Genomic DNA, 15,380 nt, shown 5'->3' on the forward strand with positions numbered 1-15,380 from the left:
CTTCTTGATAAAATTAGCTGTTCCAGGGCAGTCTGTTTGAACCACAACCCTCTGCATGGCTCCTCCTCTCAAGGTTTCCTTGTCTGGGCTATTTTCACCTATTTTTGCAGAAACGTTCCCCCACACTCAGGAGGGCATCCCAGGCTTCCCCTTGGAGGTACAAGGAAGAAAGATGAAGATGCCTAGAATGGTCTTGACGGTGGGGCTTGGCATTACTTTTGCCACAAATTCAATGCTTTCATAGACACAACAAAAAAATTACTGGAAGCTTAATATCTTATATTCAGCCTCTCACTGAAGTACTTTATTTTCGTGGTTTTTTTTTTTTTTAAATGCTAAAATGTTACTGAAAACATGAAAACAAAATTTTCTCAACTAGCTGCTTTGGAACAATAATATACTGTATTATGAAGCTCCATACATTTTAAATGTTTCTGAAATCCTGACAGGACATGGTAAGTCCCCATTTTTCTTTTCCACTTGAATTTTAAATTTTAAACCATCTTCTTCCACTTTCAGGCTCTTCTGCATCAAGACCAGCTGCTGGATAGAAGGAGCCATGAGAAAAGTGCATGAGAAGTAAGCATGGAAAACACAGACATGGAGTGCCTGTGGGGCTGAAGATGGCCCGGACTCAGCAAAGGCTTCAGCAACTGCATCCGTAGTCCCCGCTGGGCAGCCCGAGGCAGAGGCCAGGCCAAACTACAACAGCAGGAAGAAGGGTTGTACAATGGGTCCCCTTGAATTCATGCTACTAAAAAAGGTGCAATGAGAAACAAGTCCCTGTGCATTCTCAGTCACAACTGTGGGCAGAAGAGCCCATCCGATCCCTCCCTTTGGTATTAAATAACAGTTGTTGTTGTTGTTGTTTTTTTTAAAAAAAAAAAAAAAAAGCTTTTTAGAAACAAAGCAAATACATGGTGGGCCTGGAAATGTAAGCCTTCCCAGGTTGGTTGTCCACTGAAATGAGTCTCATCCCTAGTCATAAATAAATAATCTCTCTCCTGGTCTGACTTCCACGCCAGGATCAATATCTCTTAACATCTTACTTATTTTATTACTGCTTTTGGTTTTCTGGGACTGATTGAAAGTTGCTTCGAGGAAATCTTTGGTTTTGCTTAAGTGTCCGTGACATTTAATCATGACTTTCCTTGCAGTTTAATTCCAACCAGTCAATCAGTTAATCCACTTCGATTGATTCTGGGCTCTCGGTTATTGGCTTGCACTCATTGGGCATCCGCTGGTGTCGGCTCAGCTGGGTGGCCTGCGTGAAGCTCCTCTCACACCTCTCACACCTGGAGGAGGCAAGAGAGAAAATTGAGACCAGGGAGCGGGGCCTGCAGGGTGATGGGCTTCCTCTCATCCTGCCTAATCAGAACAGACACTCCAAAGTGGCTTCAGATTTTACCGGCTCAAGAGGTTTAATTGGTGGCTCCTTCCAAGGCCCGGACGCCTGTGATGGGACAAAGCCCGGCTGATGCAGAACAGAGGGATCTGTCAATAGGCAGGGGGAAGGTGATTTCTCCAGAGGGCCCTATCCTGCTGCAGCTCTGATCACTGTCAGTTCAAATAGATAAAGAACAAAAAGAGATTTTTAGGAGTGAGCCATCAAAGCAGCAGCTTGTCTGCAGTTTTCTGCTCCGTAACCCCAAAGAGAAATGGATGACAAATAGAATTTCACCTGCTGCTAATTTGAAATCGGGAATTCTACTCCCCTCAACACAGCAGCCAGAGAGCCATCAGCCCTGAATCTGGAAACTGGAGGAAGCAATGCATTAGTCTGTGGTGAGTGTGGGAGGTGGGTATGAGTGGCCGCTTTCGAGCCAAAGCTAGAGCATTGCACCTCAACCAAAGTTAGGGTTAAAAAATGTTTGCAGAGGGATGGGAAAAACTCAAAATCAATCAATGTTTGTGTGTTTCAGGTTCACCTCTCTACCAGACACAGCAGAAAGAATGTACATGCGGGCCATACTTAAGAGTCGGTGTATCCATTAAGGACAAAATTGGCATCATGTTTCAAGAATATCTTGTCTCCTTAACTTAAAAAATAAAATAGCTAATAGAGACCCTGGGCCTAACACATCTTCCATACAACACATACCAACTAGCTTGATGGCTACACAATCTTCAGAACACACACACACACACACTCATCCAATGGTGTCCTCTGGTTTTTCTATGGTGGTGGTTGTTCCTGGCTGGTTACCGATGATTGTGTGTGTATACACATGCGTGCACCTGTACACACTGCAGAAGCAAGCTCTGCACAGATAGTGGCTTCCCTGTCCCTCAGGCTGCTTGTCTGGGCTACCTGGAGCATTGGTCAAGCACCCACTAGGTCACAGCAGCCACCTTGGCTCTCCCCCTAATGTCCTCTCCTCAAACCTTTGAGGGAAAAGATACTGAGGAGAGCTGCAGACACGTGTCTTCTTTTAAATGAGGCAATTCTGGTCTCAGGTTCTTACACTGGTGGGGCTGAGGGGAGCCCTCAGCAGAAAGTCCACATTGTATCTTATATGCTGTGAGCCCCATTATCCAGTCGGAGGGTCTCTCATTTTCCTTTTGAGTAAAGTACACAAAATGCTTTGCTAGGAAGACAATTACCTATAAAAATAAAGCACCTCTATCCATATTAGGGAGTCCCACCTATTTTTTTTAACGTTGGGAGGCTGGAGCTTGACCATCACACTTGGATTTTTCAGGGCTCCTGTGCCAGCACGATGCGTCAGGATGAGGAAGTTGTGTTTCTTTGATTGTCTTTCAGAGAATATTCTTAGCAGCCTGTTCCACTGTTAAAAACTGCACTGTGATCTTGACAAATGTATAATGTCAGCTTTAATGTATCAGACCTATCAGCTCAATGAAAATAACTCAGAAGTATTGATCAGCTAATGATTTTTGGTGTATTCATTAACGTCCATGGGCAGCTTATCCCCTCTCCAGAGCTCCTGAAGTGCTGATGACATGCCAGCGAGCTGCTGATTGTTTATTAGAAAACTGATTAGTTACTGGATTGGTGTGTCAAAATATACTACCTTTCACTGCCTGATAAACTTTCAAATTATTATATTTCTTTTTAAAAATTTTTAAGCTTTAGAACCAATTTCAAAGAGAGCTGAAGAGTTTGAACAATTATAAGGAATGTAGGTTGTGCTTTTGTACCTCTGATCTTGTGTATCAGAATATAAACAGTTCAGAAGTGGGAAGCGTAGTGCTTCGTATATGGCAAGGGAGCATGTCTATATATAAGCATCAGACAGTACGAGGTGGGTTGACACTTTTCTCATGTGTTTGCCTAAATGCCTCCCAGATATTTACACTCATGGAACCATTTGTTGTTGTCATAGTCGGGAGATTTACTAAATCTATAAGGCTCCTGAGATCATCACTGAAAAATCTTCTCTAGGGCCATCTGCTCACCAAGTGTGAGTGAAAATATATGCAGATATGTAGACAGTTACCTTAACTTAGATCCTTTACCTAGGAACTTCCCCTTCTGGAAAAAAGTAGGCTATCAGAATTAATACTTATGTGTGTTGGTAATTATAAGAATACCATTTATATAATTAAGGAAGTAAAGAAAGCTTGATAGAAAACCATTTTTAATAAAGAGCCTTGGTTTTATGTTCATCATCTTTAATTTTAGAAACAAATCGCTTCACAAATCATTTTCATAGACAACAGAACTCATCAGAAGGACAGACTCAAAGTAAATACTTAGATTCTGGCAGGTCAGAGCTGGACTTCAGCTGGACTGGGATTGAACTAATCCTGAATTACAATCCCAGACAAGTGCCTGGGCAAGGGAACCTTCAAGCTTGGATTTCATGCTACTCAGCAGGAAAAAAAAAAAAAGGAGGAAAGACATGGGTAATGATCCAGGAGCAAAAGACCTGCTCGGGCACAGGGTCCTCCTCACGGTGCTGATGTCACAGCCTTGAAGGAAATGTCGCAGGAACAACGAAGAGAAAGTTGTCCAAATATTTCAGCAGAGAGCAAGTCCCCAGCTTTGTACCAATGTGGGCATCTTATATAACACTTGAGTTCCTTTTAGATTTGAGATCATTCTTTACTTAACATGATAGTTGACTGGCTTATAGGTTCAGAGGGAGCTTAACAATTGTCATCTGAAACTGACAGAAGTGTAAAATGATGTCAAGTTCTGTCACACAGAAAACATGCAGGAAGCTTTCTTTCTGGTCCTCTATGGCCTGTCACTGAATACTTCCTGAATTAAATCAGATTGCTTCATACTTATGATGCAATGCACATTTATTGCATATTATGCATATTTACTGATGTGCTTTTTTGATTTGCTTTGATTTTGCCTAGATCTTGTTAAAATATAAGATGCTTTTTGGAATATCCTTTGATTATATTCTATACTAAGTCAAACTGTCTTAAGGCAAAAATGTAGTGATGAGCATTTCCCCTGCTTCTAATGATGAGGAGGAAAAGAAATTCTATGGAAACTCCTGGTCTTCCCAGGCCCAGAAGCCAGGCATCAAGCAGCTCACATGGATTCCAGGCAGAGCAGCCTCCCTGAAATCTTGAGAGTTTATGTTTAATAACAGAGAAGGAAAAGGAGATCTTACTGTAAAGAGTAAGTTTGAGACTGACAACTTCCTTCCTTCTCTCCTCTTTTTGATAAAGCGCTTGGCAATTGCTGTGAGATGAAATGAAGTCTTATGTTCGTCCCTTGTTCTCCACAACTTCCAGTCTCACAGTACAAACTGAAAGTATATGATCCTTTGAAATGTGCTTTTCCTATGATCTCCTTCACCTCACACATTCGGAGTCCACAGCCCAGGTTAGCTGTTGACAAGCTCAAGGTCTACCTAGAGCATGGGGGTAGGGGGGGAGAGGGGAGTTTTTCAGTGGGATTTCAGCCAGTCACACCATGAGACAAAGCCTGGAATGAAACTCTCTTCTCAATACCAGAACTTCTCCGGACTGCTTATACGGCACCAACCTTGATCTGTCTTGAAAAACCACTTTTCAGCAGAAGATTTTAGAAGCTATAAAGGGCTTTCCCCTGCTGGGGCCTGGCCCCCCCGAGAATCTTGCAAAGGCCTCCCAGGCCCTGGGGTGGGTGGGACAGTTTGGGGACTGAATCCTCTGGGGCATCTATTTGGAAGCTGCCCAAAGTGTACAGTTTAGGGTTGTGCTTCTTTACAAGATTCTTTTCCTTCTTTGCAGAATTGTTTAAGTCAATGCCCATTAGTTGAAGTAGTAAAATTAACTATTGTGGCAAAACCCATTTTACTGACTAATCTGCAGCAAATTTTTTTTGAATGTTTGTTTTATAGGCTTGTAAAAGGATATCTTCAAAATATTTACAAATGTCCATGGGATGGATATCCATGAGCTATGATTGGAAGATTCCCAAAATTCCCCTGGGATAGTTCAATCCTGAACGATCCGGTTGTATACACTGAAGGATTTAAGTCTCCATTTCCTAGAAGACGTTTATATCTTGCACTTACAAAGTAAGTGTTCACTCAGGTCTCCCCTGGCAACATATATTTGATAAATTTTTTAAAACCCCGCAGCATGTGGCTATCTTAATACAAGAAGAAGCAGGAGGAACTAAACCACGTACAAAGAATCTAATCCAACCAACTCTCGCGTTTATTTGTTTTTCCAGATGAAATTAGGTTACAGTCCCTAAGAATACTTTGAGAAAAAAAAAAAAACACACAAATACTAAAGTCCTGGAACTACTAATCTGATGAATTAAAATTAAGTTAAAATGGCACCTTTATCGGAAACATGACAAAAACGGGATGTTAGAGGAAAAAAATTGAGTGGAGTCAACGAGGTTACACTTAAGTAACACCTTAACATTAACAGAAATCTATTTCCCATTCTGACCCCGAAGCCTCTTCAATTAATTACTAAAATCTATTTACACAGCAACAAGATAAAAATCAATCTGATGCCTGGCACTGCCTCTGTCTGGCTACCTTCTCTGTTATAAGGGGCCACGAGGATCCCTGGCCCTCTTGCATCTCTGCTTTTGAAGAGCTCTCTTGCTCACAGGCACAGGGAGTATGCCACTGGCATCTCCCACATCCAGAGCAGTGGTGAAGCCAGAGATTGTGAAGCCCCTGGGGACCTGGGGCAATGACAAAGCCCACTGTGCAGGACACAGACATCTGCCCTAGGGAATTCCAGGGCTGTGCTAACCCACTTGGTCCTCACAGTGGACTAGAAAGAAAGGGGCTGCTCGGGGCTATGGCAGCCCCAGAGGACACGGCCTGCCTGGTGTGGTGCAGGCTGGATTTTTAGACCTCATCCAGTCCCCTCACCAGATGTCTTATGCAACAAACAAGCTCCACCCACAAACACAGACAAAAATGAAAACTTGCAATTATTAATTAATATCGTAAATTAAACCACAATGGAAAATAGTTAAGAATAATGAATAAAGGTTACTAGTTGGTGAGGAAGTGGGTGAAGATGAGTGTTTATGACCTTTCCCTCAGCTGCAGACACTGAGGCATGCAGGATGCAGACCAGCAGGACTCTGCCACTGTGAGCCAAGCCCCGCCTCCGGCTGAGCACCATGGCAACCGCATGCTCCACCCGACAGGTCCGGAGGGAAAAGCATGGGGACTGAGACTCTGCGGAGACTCCGCCTGAGACCAGCAAGGGGATTCGCCTCCTACTGCCTGAATCATTTCCTTTCTTACTTGATCTTATCCTATAGAAGCAAGGAGATCAAACCAGTCAATCCTAAAGGAAATCAACCCTGAATATTCACTGGAAGGACTGATGCTGAAGCCCCAATACTTTCACCATCTGATGCAAAGAGCTGACTCACTGGAAAAGACCCTGATGCTGGGAAAGACTGAAGGCAAGAGGAAAAGGGGACGACAGAGGATGATAGAGGATGAGATGGTTGGATGGCATCACTGATTCAATGAACATGAGTTTGAGGAAACTCCGGGAGATGGTGAAAGACAGGGAAGCCTGGCTTTCTGCAGTCCATGGGGTCACAAAGAGTCAGACACAACTGAGTGACTCAACTGAACTGAACAGAAGGTAAACAGACTATACATCCATGCCCTTTTCATGCTCTTTCTTAATCAAGTAAAGTCATCATGGCAAATGAGCAAAGAGAGATATAAGAGGGCTGAACAAAGAAGAGCCTATCACACAGACAGTAAAACCTATTCTGAGATGACCAATTGTTCACACAAGCTGGTTCACACTCCCAAGCCTTTCCATATCCCACATGGGCTTCCAGAAAGCCTTCTTCCCTTGTATGTCTGGAAAACTCCTACTCAGCATTCAAAACATATCTTAAACCTCATCTCCTCCAGAGAGCATCAATTACTCCACTTCCATGCTACCTGAAACACTATACACATGCCTTGCTGTTGTGCAATTTTGTGCCTTCCACCCTATGTGGTAATACTTGCATATTAATTGGGCTTCCCCTAAAACTATGAATCTTCAAAGATTAGGGGGCTGAGTCTCATTCACCTTTTTATCTCTTATGCCTAGCAGTGTGCCTAGTACAAAAGAAGGTGCTCAATAAATATTTGCTGCATGAATGAACACACACATACATGAATGAATGAGTGAGAGAATGAAAAGGCCATCTTATAGGATTCAGACGTCTGCTGTTTTCATGATTGTGCTATATCTAGAAACATCGTTTCTTGCTCAGGTGCCCTTGCCTTGGCCAAAGCCCTTGTCTACCTCTTTCCACATTCCTTGAATCCTCAAGAACTCAAACATGTCCTGTGTTTGGTTTTGTTTTTCTTTCTTTCATTTCCACGGTAAGTCTGAAATCCAAAAGGGCACATTGAAAAGCTACCAGTTGGCTGCTGTAATAGATTCAAACCTCCTTACATATAAAAGAGGAGGAAATCATTCATCAGAATTTTAAAGGGTTCAAATTTCCCAAGAGACAGTTATTCAGCTGTTCTCAACTATGGCCACCTTGCAGATGGCCACAGATGGCACTCTGCGAGGCTCCCAGTTCAAATTCCAGAGGCACAGACCCTGAGAAACTAGAAAGAATCTCTAAATTACTCACTCCTACTTCCTGATTTTACTTATGAGAAAACAGATCACAAAGAATGTCTCACGTTCAAGGCTGCACAGCTCAAGCCAGGCTCAGTGTATAAATATTCTGAATTCATTTTCCCAGCATCAGCTGCTACACAAGCAGGTAATTCTGCAATCTGGACGTTGACTTTGCACCCAGCCTTCTCCAGCAGCTGGCTGAGCTGGGCACTGCTGCCCACCTTGTCTGCCGGCTCTCAGGAAAGGTGAGGAGAAAGGAAGGAGGCAGCACGAGCCACTACTTACTTGAAGGGCTTTTCTCCAGTGTGGGTTCGGATGTGGTTGTTGAGAGTAGTGGCCCCAGCAAAGGCACGACCACAGTAGCCGCATTTGAAAGGCCGGTCACTGGAGTGAGTGACCACGTGGTTCCTCAGTTCTGAAGGCTGGGAAAAGGACTGGGAGCAGTGGCCGCATTGGTAAGGTCTGCAACAAATGAAGACACTACCTGGTCATTATATTCTACAGTAGAAGTTAGTATCACGAGGCTAGGGCCAAAATGTTGTGGTAACATTCAGTTTTTGTAACAAAGCATAGAGCTGGGGCCACTGGGTTCTCATTACTTGTTGCCACAGAAACAAAATTCACAAAGCTGATGAGACACATTCAATACTCCACAAATATTCCTTTCCAATATTAACTGCACCATTTCCACAACTTCTATTTCCTATTTTGATCCCCACCCCCAGGCAAATATCGGAGCTTTGAGAGTACAGACTTGATGAAGGAGAATGGTATAAGAGAAAATATGTAATTGTCTCTCGTAATTCTGTGGCACTTTAACTTTACAAAGTGCATTAAAATCAATTATCTGGTTTAATCTTTACGATAATCCTCAGAGAAAGCAGTTATTATTATCTCTGTCAGTTCAGAAAATGGAGGATAAACTGTCCTCAAAGGAAATAAGCTCTTGATGCCAAGGTCACTCAAGAGTGATTGGACTTTATTCTAAGTCCCAGGCAAATAGGCAGGCAAGTTGGCAAGCTGCATATGTGTTTTAAAAGATACTAGGTGGTCCTGGGCTCTCTCTACAGCACATCCCCAATGTGCGGCTATCTGGTAGCACACTGATCAACATGGTCATGCACTCAGATTTGCTTCTTTGAAAAAGACATCCTGACTTCAATTTACTCTCTCCCCACCCCCAACCCTGACTTATATTTATCCACTGGGTCTTCTTCTGAAACTTCAGCTCCCCAGTTTAATCTGGTAGCAAGTGATGATTTATAGCAGCCCAGAAATGACAGGATATCACTATGTTTGCAGGAGGAAGACTGGGATGCAAAAGCAAATGGAAGGAAGTTGTGACAAATACCTGATAATTAGCAAGATTATCGGAGCACGTTCTTTTCAGCTCCTGAGAAGGAAATCAATTTTTGGTTTTCATAAAATAGATTAAAATTCTGTCTTCTCTACAGAAGTTCTTCTGCTTACTTAAGCAGAATCTGGTGAGTGATATAAAACCTGGGGAGTTTTCCCTATTCGAGGCTATTTCATATCATTCCTTGACAGGGCTCTAATTTGTTTATCAAAAGTTTTGTTAAGAAAATTAATAATCTGTCATGAGTGATACCAAGAGAGCTCAGGAAGCCCTGGCTTGTGGCTCAAACGTTTCTGGCTGTGTTTAGAAAGCCAGTGACTAAAACAGACTTAATTGCTCTACCTTCAGCAAATGCATACGTTTCAATGACTGGAAACCAAAATGTAGGGCCAGGAGACAACGGTGACCGAGCATGTACAACAATTCAATTAAGTGCAAAATAAAGTGTACCCTCTCATTTGTCAAGTGAAGTGCTTAATTGTGGCTACTTGCCTCACTGAACACAAATACTATTATTTTACCAGGCTTCAGCACACTGAGCACTGATTGTAGAATTTTTTAGCTTGATTAATAGTCCAGCATTGGTCAATAACTCAATACTATACAATTTTAATTACTTACATTTAGAAATCTATCTGCTTTCAAACAAGTTTCAAAGAAATATATAAGAGTCCTTGGTAAGGAGTTTATCAAACTTGACAAATTGCACGTGCATTTTATTACAATGATAAAACAAAGCTTTGAAGTCATTAAAATTATATGTAGATGAGAATGTCCTTTTGCCAAATCTATTCTTTGTAGTAACCATTAACCTTAGAGGGGTCCTCCAGAAATCATTCTCTTGGGGTGAATTTTTTTAATGTTACTGAAGATCATAAACAAAATAATGTATTAATATATGCTATATCCACTGACAATTGATTTTTCTAATAGTGAAGGACCATTAACATTTATTAGCCTCTGGTTATCTATTTTTAATAGCTATCACAATAAAAAATAAGCCACTAAATAAAACCAATTAATCTTTTCTTCTTTTTTTCTAATTCTGCTGTCAAAAGTTGGAGTGATTTATCTCCTGTAGTCAGAAGTCATTCCAGCCTTCTTATGCTAATAATCAAGGTGGCAAGGATTTACACACCAAAGAGAAGAAGTGACCACAGAGGGGTTTTTGCTGAATTCTTATATCAAGGTAACAACAATGAAAGGCAAACTGGATTCTAAAACATCACCTTGTCCAGTACTAGCCTGAGAGAGGTTTACTAGGTATCCCGTGACCTATGGCACAGCTTTTAAAACTCTGCACAATTCAGCTGAATGAATGGAATGGCCTCAAATGAGGGAAATGGAGATGAGTCCTGCTTCAGCTTCTGAGCCTAATCAGCTGTGGGACTTGACAAGTCACCCAACTTCCCTGTCTCCTCATCGCTCTGGTAAGCAGGATGGACTGAACTAGCTGCCCTCTCACATCCCATCCTGTTCTGCTCCTGCTTTTAGATAATCAACAAACATGTGCCACCTAAGGATCTCGCCAAGACACAGCCTCACAGGAGACAGCATCAACCATCAACCCCTCAACCCTCCACTGTCTGTACCAGCCAGTGCCCTGTAGTCCACAGTTTTGCCTCTAGTCCCACTAATTAAAATATAGACTATTTAAACTAACTTGGTAAACGGTTGAGACTTCCAAGCAACAAGAAAATCTAGAACTGAAATACAGGAACAAACTTTACTTTAGCTGATCCCAAAAAACAAAGTGATATCCCTTTAATTCTGGTACCCGAAGAGTAAGATTTTAGACCATATTGTCACATTCACCTTTGCAGATACTTATTTTATGTAGAATTCAGTACCAAAATGTGTACTCTATTTGCCATTATAATAACAGAGCCTCTCTCTCAGCCTCGAAATATATGGAAAGTGAGCCCTTAGGAAATACAGACAAGATCCTTCTTTCTCTGGATTTTCAATATTTCTCAAGAATGAATAAAAGGAAATGATCAAAAAGTAAATTTAACATTGACTGCATCCCAGTGTTGACCTAAGCACACAGGAATACATTTAAGACAGAATGAAATCTTCATGCCCAAGAGCAGGGCTCAGAAAACATCATGGCTACGACAGAATCTCAGATGTCACAACTTGTTTCGAAACAACTGACTCAGGATTTAAGACTCTCTATGTATGTTTTTATTAGCACACCCTGACTCCTCACCTCTCTGTTTACATCTAAACGGCTTTGAGGGCACAGAATCACTTGCCATTTCTCAGCTTTTTATTCTGATGACTAACATTCCCATTAACTTGTCAAGGGTCTGGTTAAAGGGGCAGTATAGGGATGCAAGAGTGGGAGAGGCAAACTCTTGGGTGTAAGATAGCGTTAAGGATGTATTGCACAAGGGGAATACACTCAATATTGTGCTGTAACTATAAATGGAAAGTAACCTTTAAAAATTGTACTTTTTAAAAAAAGACTCATAAAATAGAGGGTGGGGTTTGAAAAGTTCTACAAATAATAAAAGAATTTTTTTAAAGTGAAAAAAATGAAACTATCAACAGCAGCAAAAAAGTAAGTCTTAATTTATCAAACTCTTGGATACGATCAATTTCAGTTCTCAAATTCTGCATCCCTTTGACGCAGAAGCAGCACAGGAAGTCTGGCATCGTCGTGTGCTGTGTTCAGCTTCACTCTTTGCAGGACTGCAGGTCACTGGGCAACTAAATGAGACTCTCCTTTCTAAAGCACTTTGATTCTCTCCAAGTTGTCATACACATATATCATTTTATTATTCTCCAAACAAATGCAACGAGCATTCCTCACAAAGTGATAACATCTAGTGACCAGAAAAAGCTTTTGGCTGTTTGTTTTTTTTTAAACACTACTTGAGATACCTAGCAGTGCTGTCCCACGATGGAAACGTTCTGTATCTACACTATCCAACAGGGGAACCACTAGACACACACAGTCACTGAACACTGGCAATGTGGCTAGGGAGACTAAGAAACCAAAATACTATTTTACTTAACTTGGATTAATTTAAATAACCTTGTGTGGCTTGTTCCAACACAGAAATATCAAGTTTCAAGAAAAACTAGGAGGTGCTCTGTCCTCAACAATGAAATATCTAAAAAAACAGACAAAGCCTGGGTCGATTTAGTTAGCATGTATCAATGCTGGTAAATTTCTAAGTAGAAAGAAAGCAGAAGGGCGGTTTTGCGCATCCCCTGGCATTCTCTGCAACTGGTGGCTCCTCTGCCAAAGATGACGAGTAAAATGTGCAATTCATTTACTCTGCGTCTGTAATTGGTTTGGTGTACACATAGGAAAAGGATGAAACGTTTAACAAAATTAAGTGTGGTTTGGTTTAAAATATTATTAATCCTTCCTTGATTTTTCTTTCATGGCATGAAAGCCTCCAGGACAAAAGCTGTTCAGCTGGGCCCATGTTCCCTCCTTGCTCCCCGTCAGTCAAGCCCAAGAGCCCATCCCCAGAGACTTTAAACAGGGAGCCATTGAGGTCACTGCAGGCTGTACTGAGTGAGAAAAGAACTATGTAAGGAGAAAAAGATTTCAGGAGACTGGCAGAAGTACAGAGCTAAGACACTCGGAGAACATGGAAAGCTAGAGAGAAGATAACCTTCACACGTAGAGGAAGGGGAAACAATGGAACAGAAACACTGATGCATTCCAAAGCAACTATTATGGTGATGGATTATCTTCAGGTTCCTCCCATCAAACAGCTCTTTCTAGAGTTATCTTCCCCTCTGGTACTTTAGCATACAATTATATAAACAAGGACGCTTAAAACACAAATGTGAGCGGCTGACAGTGTGTCCAGGAGGGTAAAGGCAAGCTTTCCCCACGTGGTACAATCAAGAAGGAAAGGAAAATGATGCAAAATAAAGATAAGCACTGTAAAGACATTCTGCAGAGAATAAAATAGAACATATTCATCAGAAAATAACCCACTGTGATTGAAGGCTTTGCTTATACCTTTCTGGAGCCCCACTACCACCACCACTACCCTCAGTGGGACCTTGGAGTTTCTGCAGCAAAAAACAGAAGGGAAAGGGATTTCTAATTCCTGGTTCAAGCACAAGTTTGTCAAGCTGCCCTGGCCTGGGTAATAAGCTTATGTGCCTGTGTGTACACTTAGTCTCTCTGTCATGTCTGACTCTTTGCGACCCCATGGACTGCAGCTCGCCAGGTTCCTCTGTCCATGGAATTTCCCAAGCAAGAATACTGGAGTGGGTTGCTATTCCCTTCTCCAGGAGATCTTTGCGACCCAGGGATTGCATCACCTGCATTGTTAGGCAGATTCTTTACCACTGCACCACCTGGAATAAACTTATGCTAAAGCATGTTTTTTGAAATCCCTAAATAATATCTAGGTTGATCTAGATTCCTACAGCTTCCTCCCTTTGAATTTACTCATGAAAGAAAAAGTCAGTAGCTGGAGAAAAGGGAAGAAGAGAGTTGGGGGGTGGGTATGTTTAATATTAGGACTTCCTTCGTGGCTCAGACGGTAAAGCGTCTGCCTACTATGCGGGAGACCCGGATTCGATCCCTAGGTCAGGAAGATCCCCTGGAGAAGGAAATGGCAACCTATTCCAGTACTCTTACCTGGAGAATCCCATGGATGGAGGAGCCTGGTGGGCTGCAGTCCATGGGGTCGCAAAGAGTCGGACATGACATTAACACAATGAAATTCAGAAATAACAATCCTGTGGCTTCTGGACCCTATTATGGGTGTATTTTTATCTTTAATGCTAATTGCTACTTTGCCAGGTCAAGTGAATTTTCCTTCTGTGTTCAATGTAAATAACATGGTAGTGAAAATCAGTAAGGCTGACAATCCTGGGTATCCTCGGATCTCTTTCCTTTATATCAAGGCATTGACTTACTGATTGTCCCTCACATGAAAAAACTTACAAATAAAGACACACCCAGTCTCTTTGATGAAAGTTCAAATGTCTTGGGTTTCATGGCCCAAATATTCAGTCTGTTGAGTGAAAAATCTTTTGGACCTAAGATTCGAGGACCTGTTTCAAAATTTGGACATGTTTGAAACTAAACTCTAGCTTATTTACTTTCTGACTTTGTCTTCTGTGTCTCCCTTTCTTGCCTCTAGTTGTAGCAAGATTTTCCTATCAAAATAAAAGCTTTTGCGTTTTTCAAATAGGAGGGAAATGGTTTCTGACTGGCAGGTTCCAAGTTTTTTCACTGTATAGGGCTGAATGGGCACAAACTGCCAAGGACTAAAAGTCAGTTAATATATGGAGTCAACCAGTAAAGAAAATACGTCTATTCAGCAGTTCAAAGTCTCCACATGGATAATAAAAGACTCCAAACCTCACAACTATGCACAAATTGATGCTCCACTTTAGTTCCGTATATTTCTCCTCTTTAGAAATTCACTCATGTGGTTAAGAATTACGGAGAGAACGTTTTCTGCTCCCAAATGTGCTGGCACAGGAAAGCTGGCGAGATTCTGGAACAGCAATCATACAGCTCTTCCAAGCCTATATCCTAAAAGCACATTATGTAACTCGGTGAAACCAGTGGGTCAAGGAGACTGAGCATCTCTATTTCCCTTATCTCCACTAACCAACTCAAATGTGATGGAATAATTCAAGCATCTCCCTGTTATTAGTAAGAAACACTGTATTTCATTACTCTGCCTCTAAAAGGACTACTTTATTGAAGTCATAATTCTTACTTTTAACTTATTCACGAATGATGGTGACCGCCTCTCAAGTCTTCACCAGCAAAGTACAGGGAAAGGAGAAGGAGATGAGGCGATCTACCTGCATATCAAGCACATTACTTCACCCCATCTGGGAGGGCCTGGCCAAACCACACCTGGACATCTGCATCAAACAAGCCCAGCGGGGTCTCACACAGGATAGCAGTCTCAAGCCACCCGGATTTTTGCCAGTAACTCTAGATTAGCTTGGAATCAGCAATAACCTAACAGTCTCTCGT

At 41.8% G+C, this 15,380-nt stretch overlaps 1 protein-coding gene across 1 annotated transcript in view; it reads right to left on the minus strand.

Moving 5' to 3' along the window:
* Positions 1-1,180: 1,180 nt before the first annotated feature.
* PRDM6 (PR/SET domain 6) overlaps positions 1,181-15,380 on the minus strand; it is a 110,241-nt gene continuing 96,041 nt past the window's right edge. Inside the window, exons 6-7 of the mRNA XM_068981417.1 lie at positions 8,326-8,502; positions 1,181-1,295 (exon numbers count right to left, since the gene is read on the minus strand). Coding sequence (XP_068837518.1) covers positions 1,181-1,295; positions 8,326-8,502 — 292 coding nt within the window. The remainder of the gene's footprint in view (positions 1,296-8,325; positions 8,503-15,380) is intronic.

This window comes from Capricornis sumatraensis, chromosome 9 (genome assembly GCF_032405125.1).
Source record: "Capricornis sumatraensis isolate serow.1 chromosome 9, serow.2, whole genome shotgun sequence".
Lineage (NCBI taxonomy): Eukaryota > Metazoa > Chordata > Mammalia > Artiodactyla > Bovidae > Capricornis > Capricornis sumatraensis.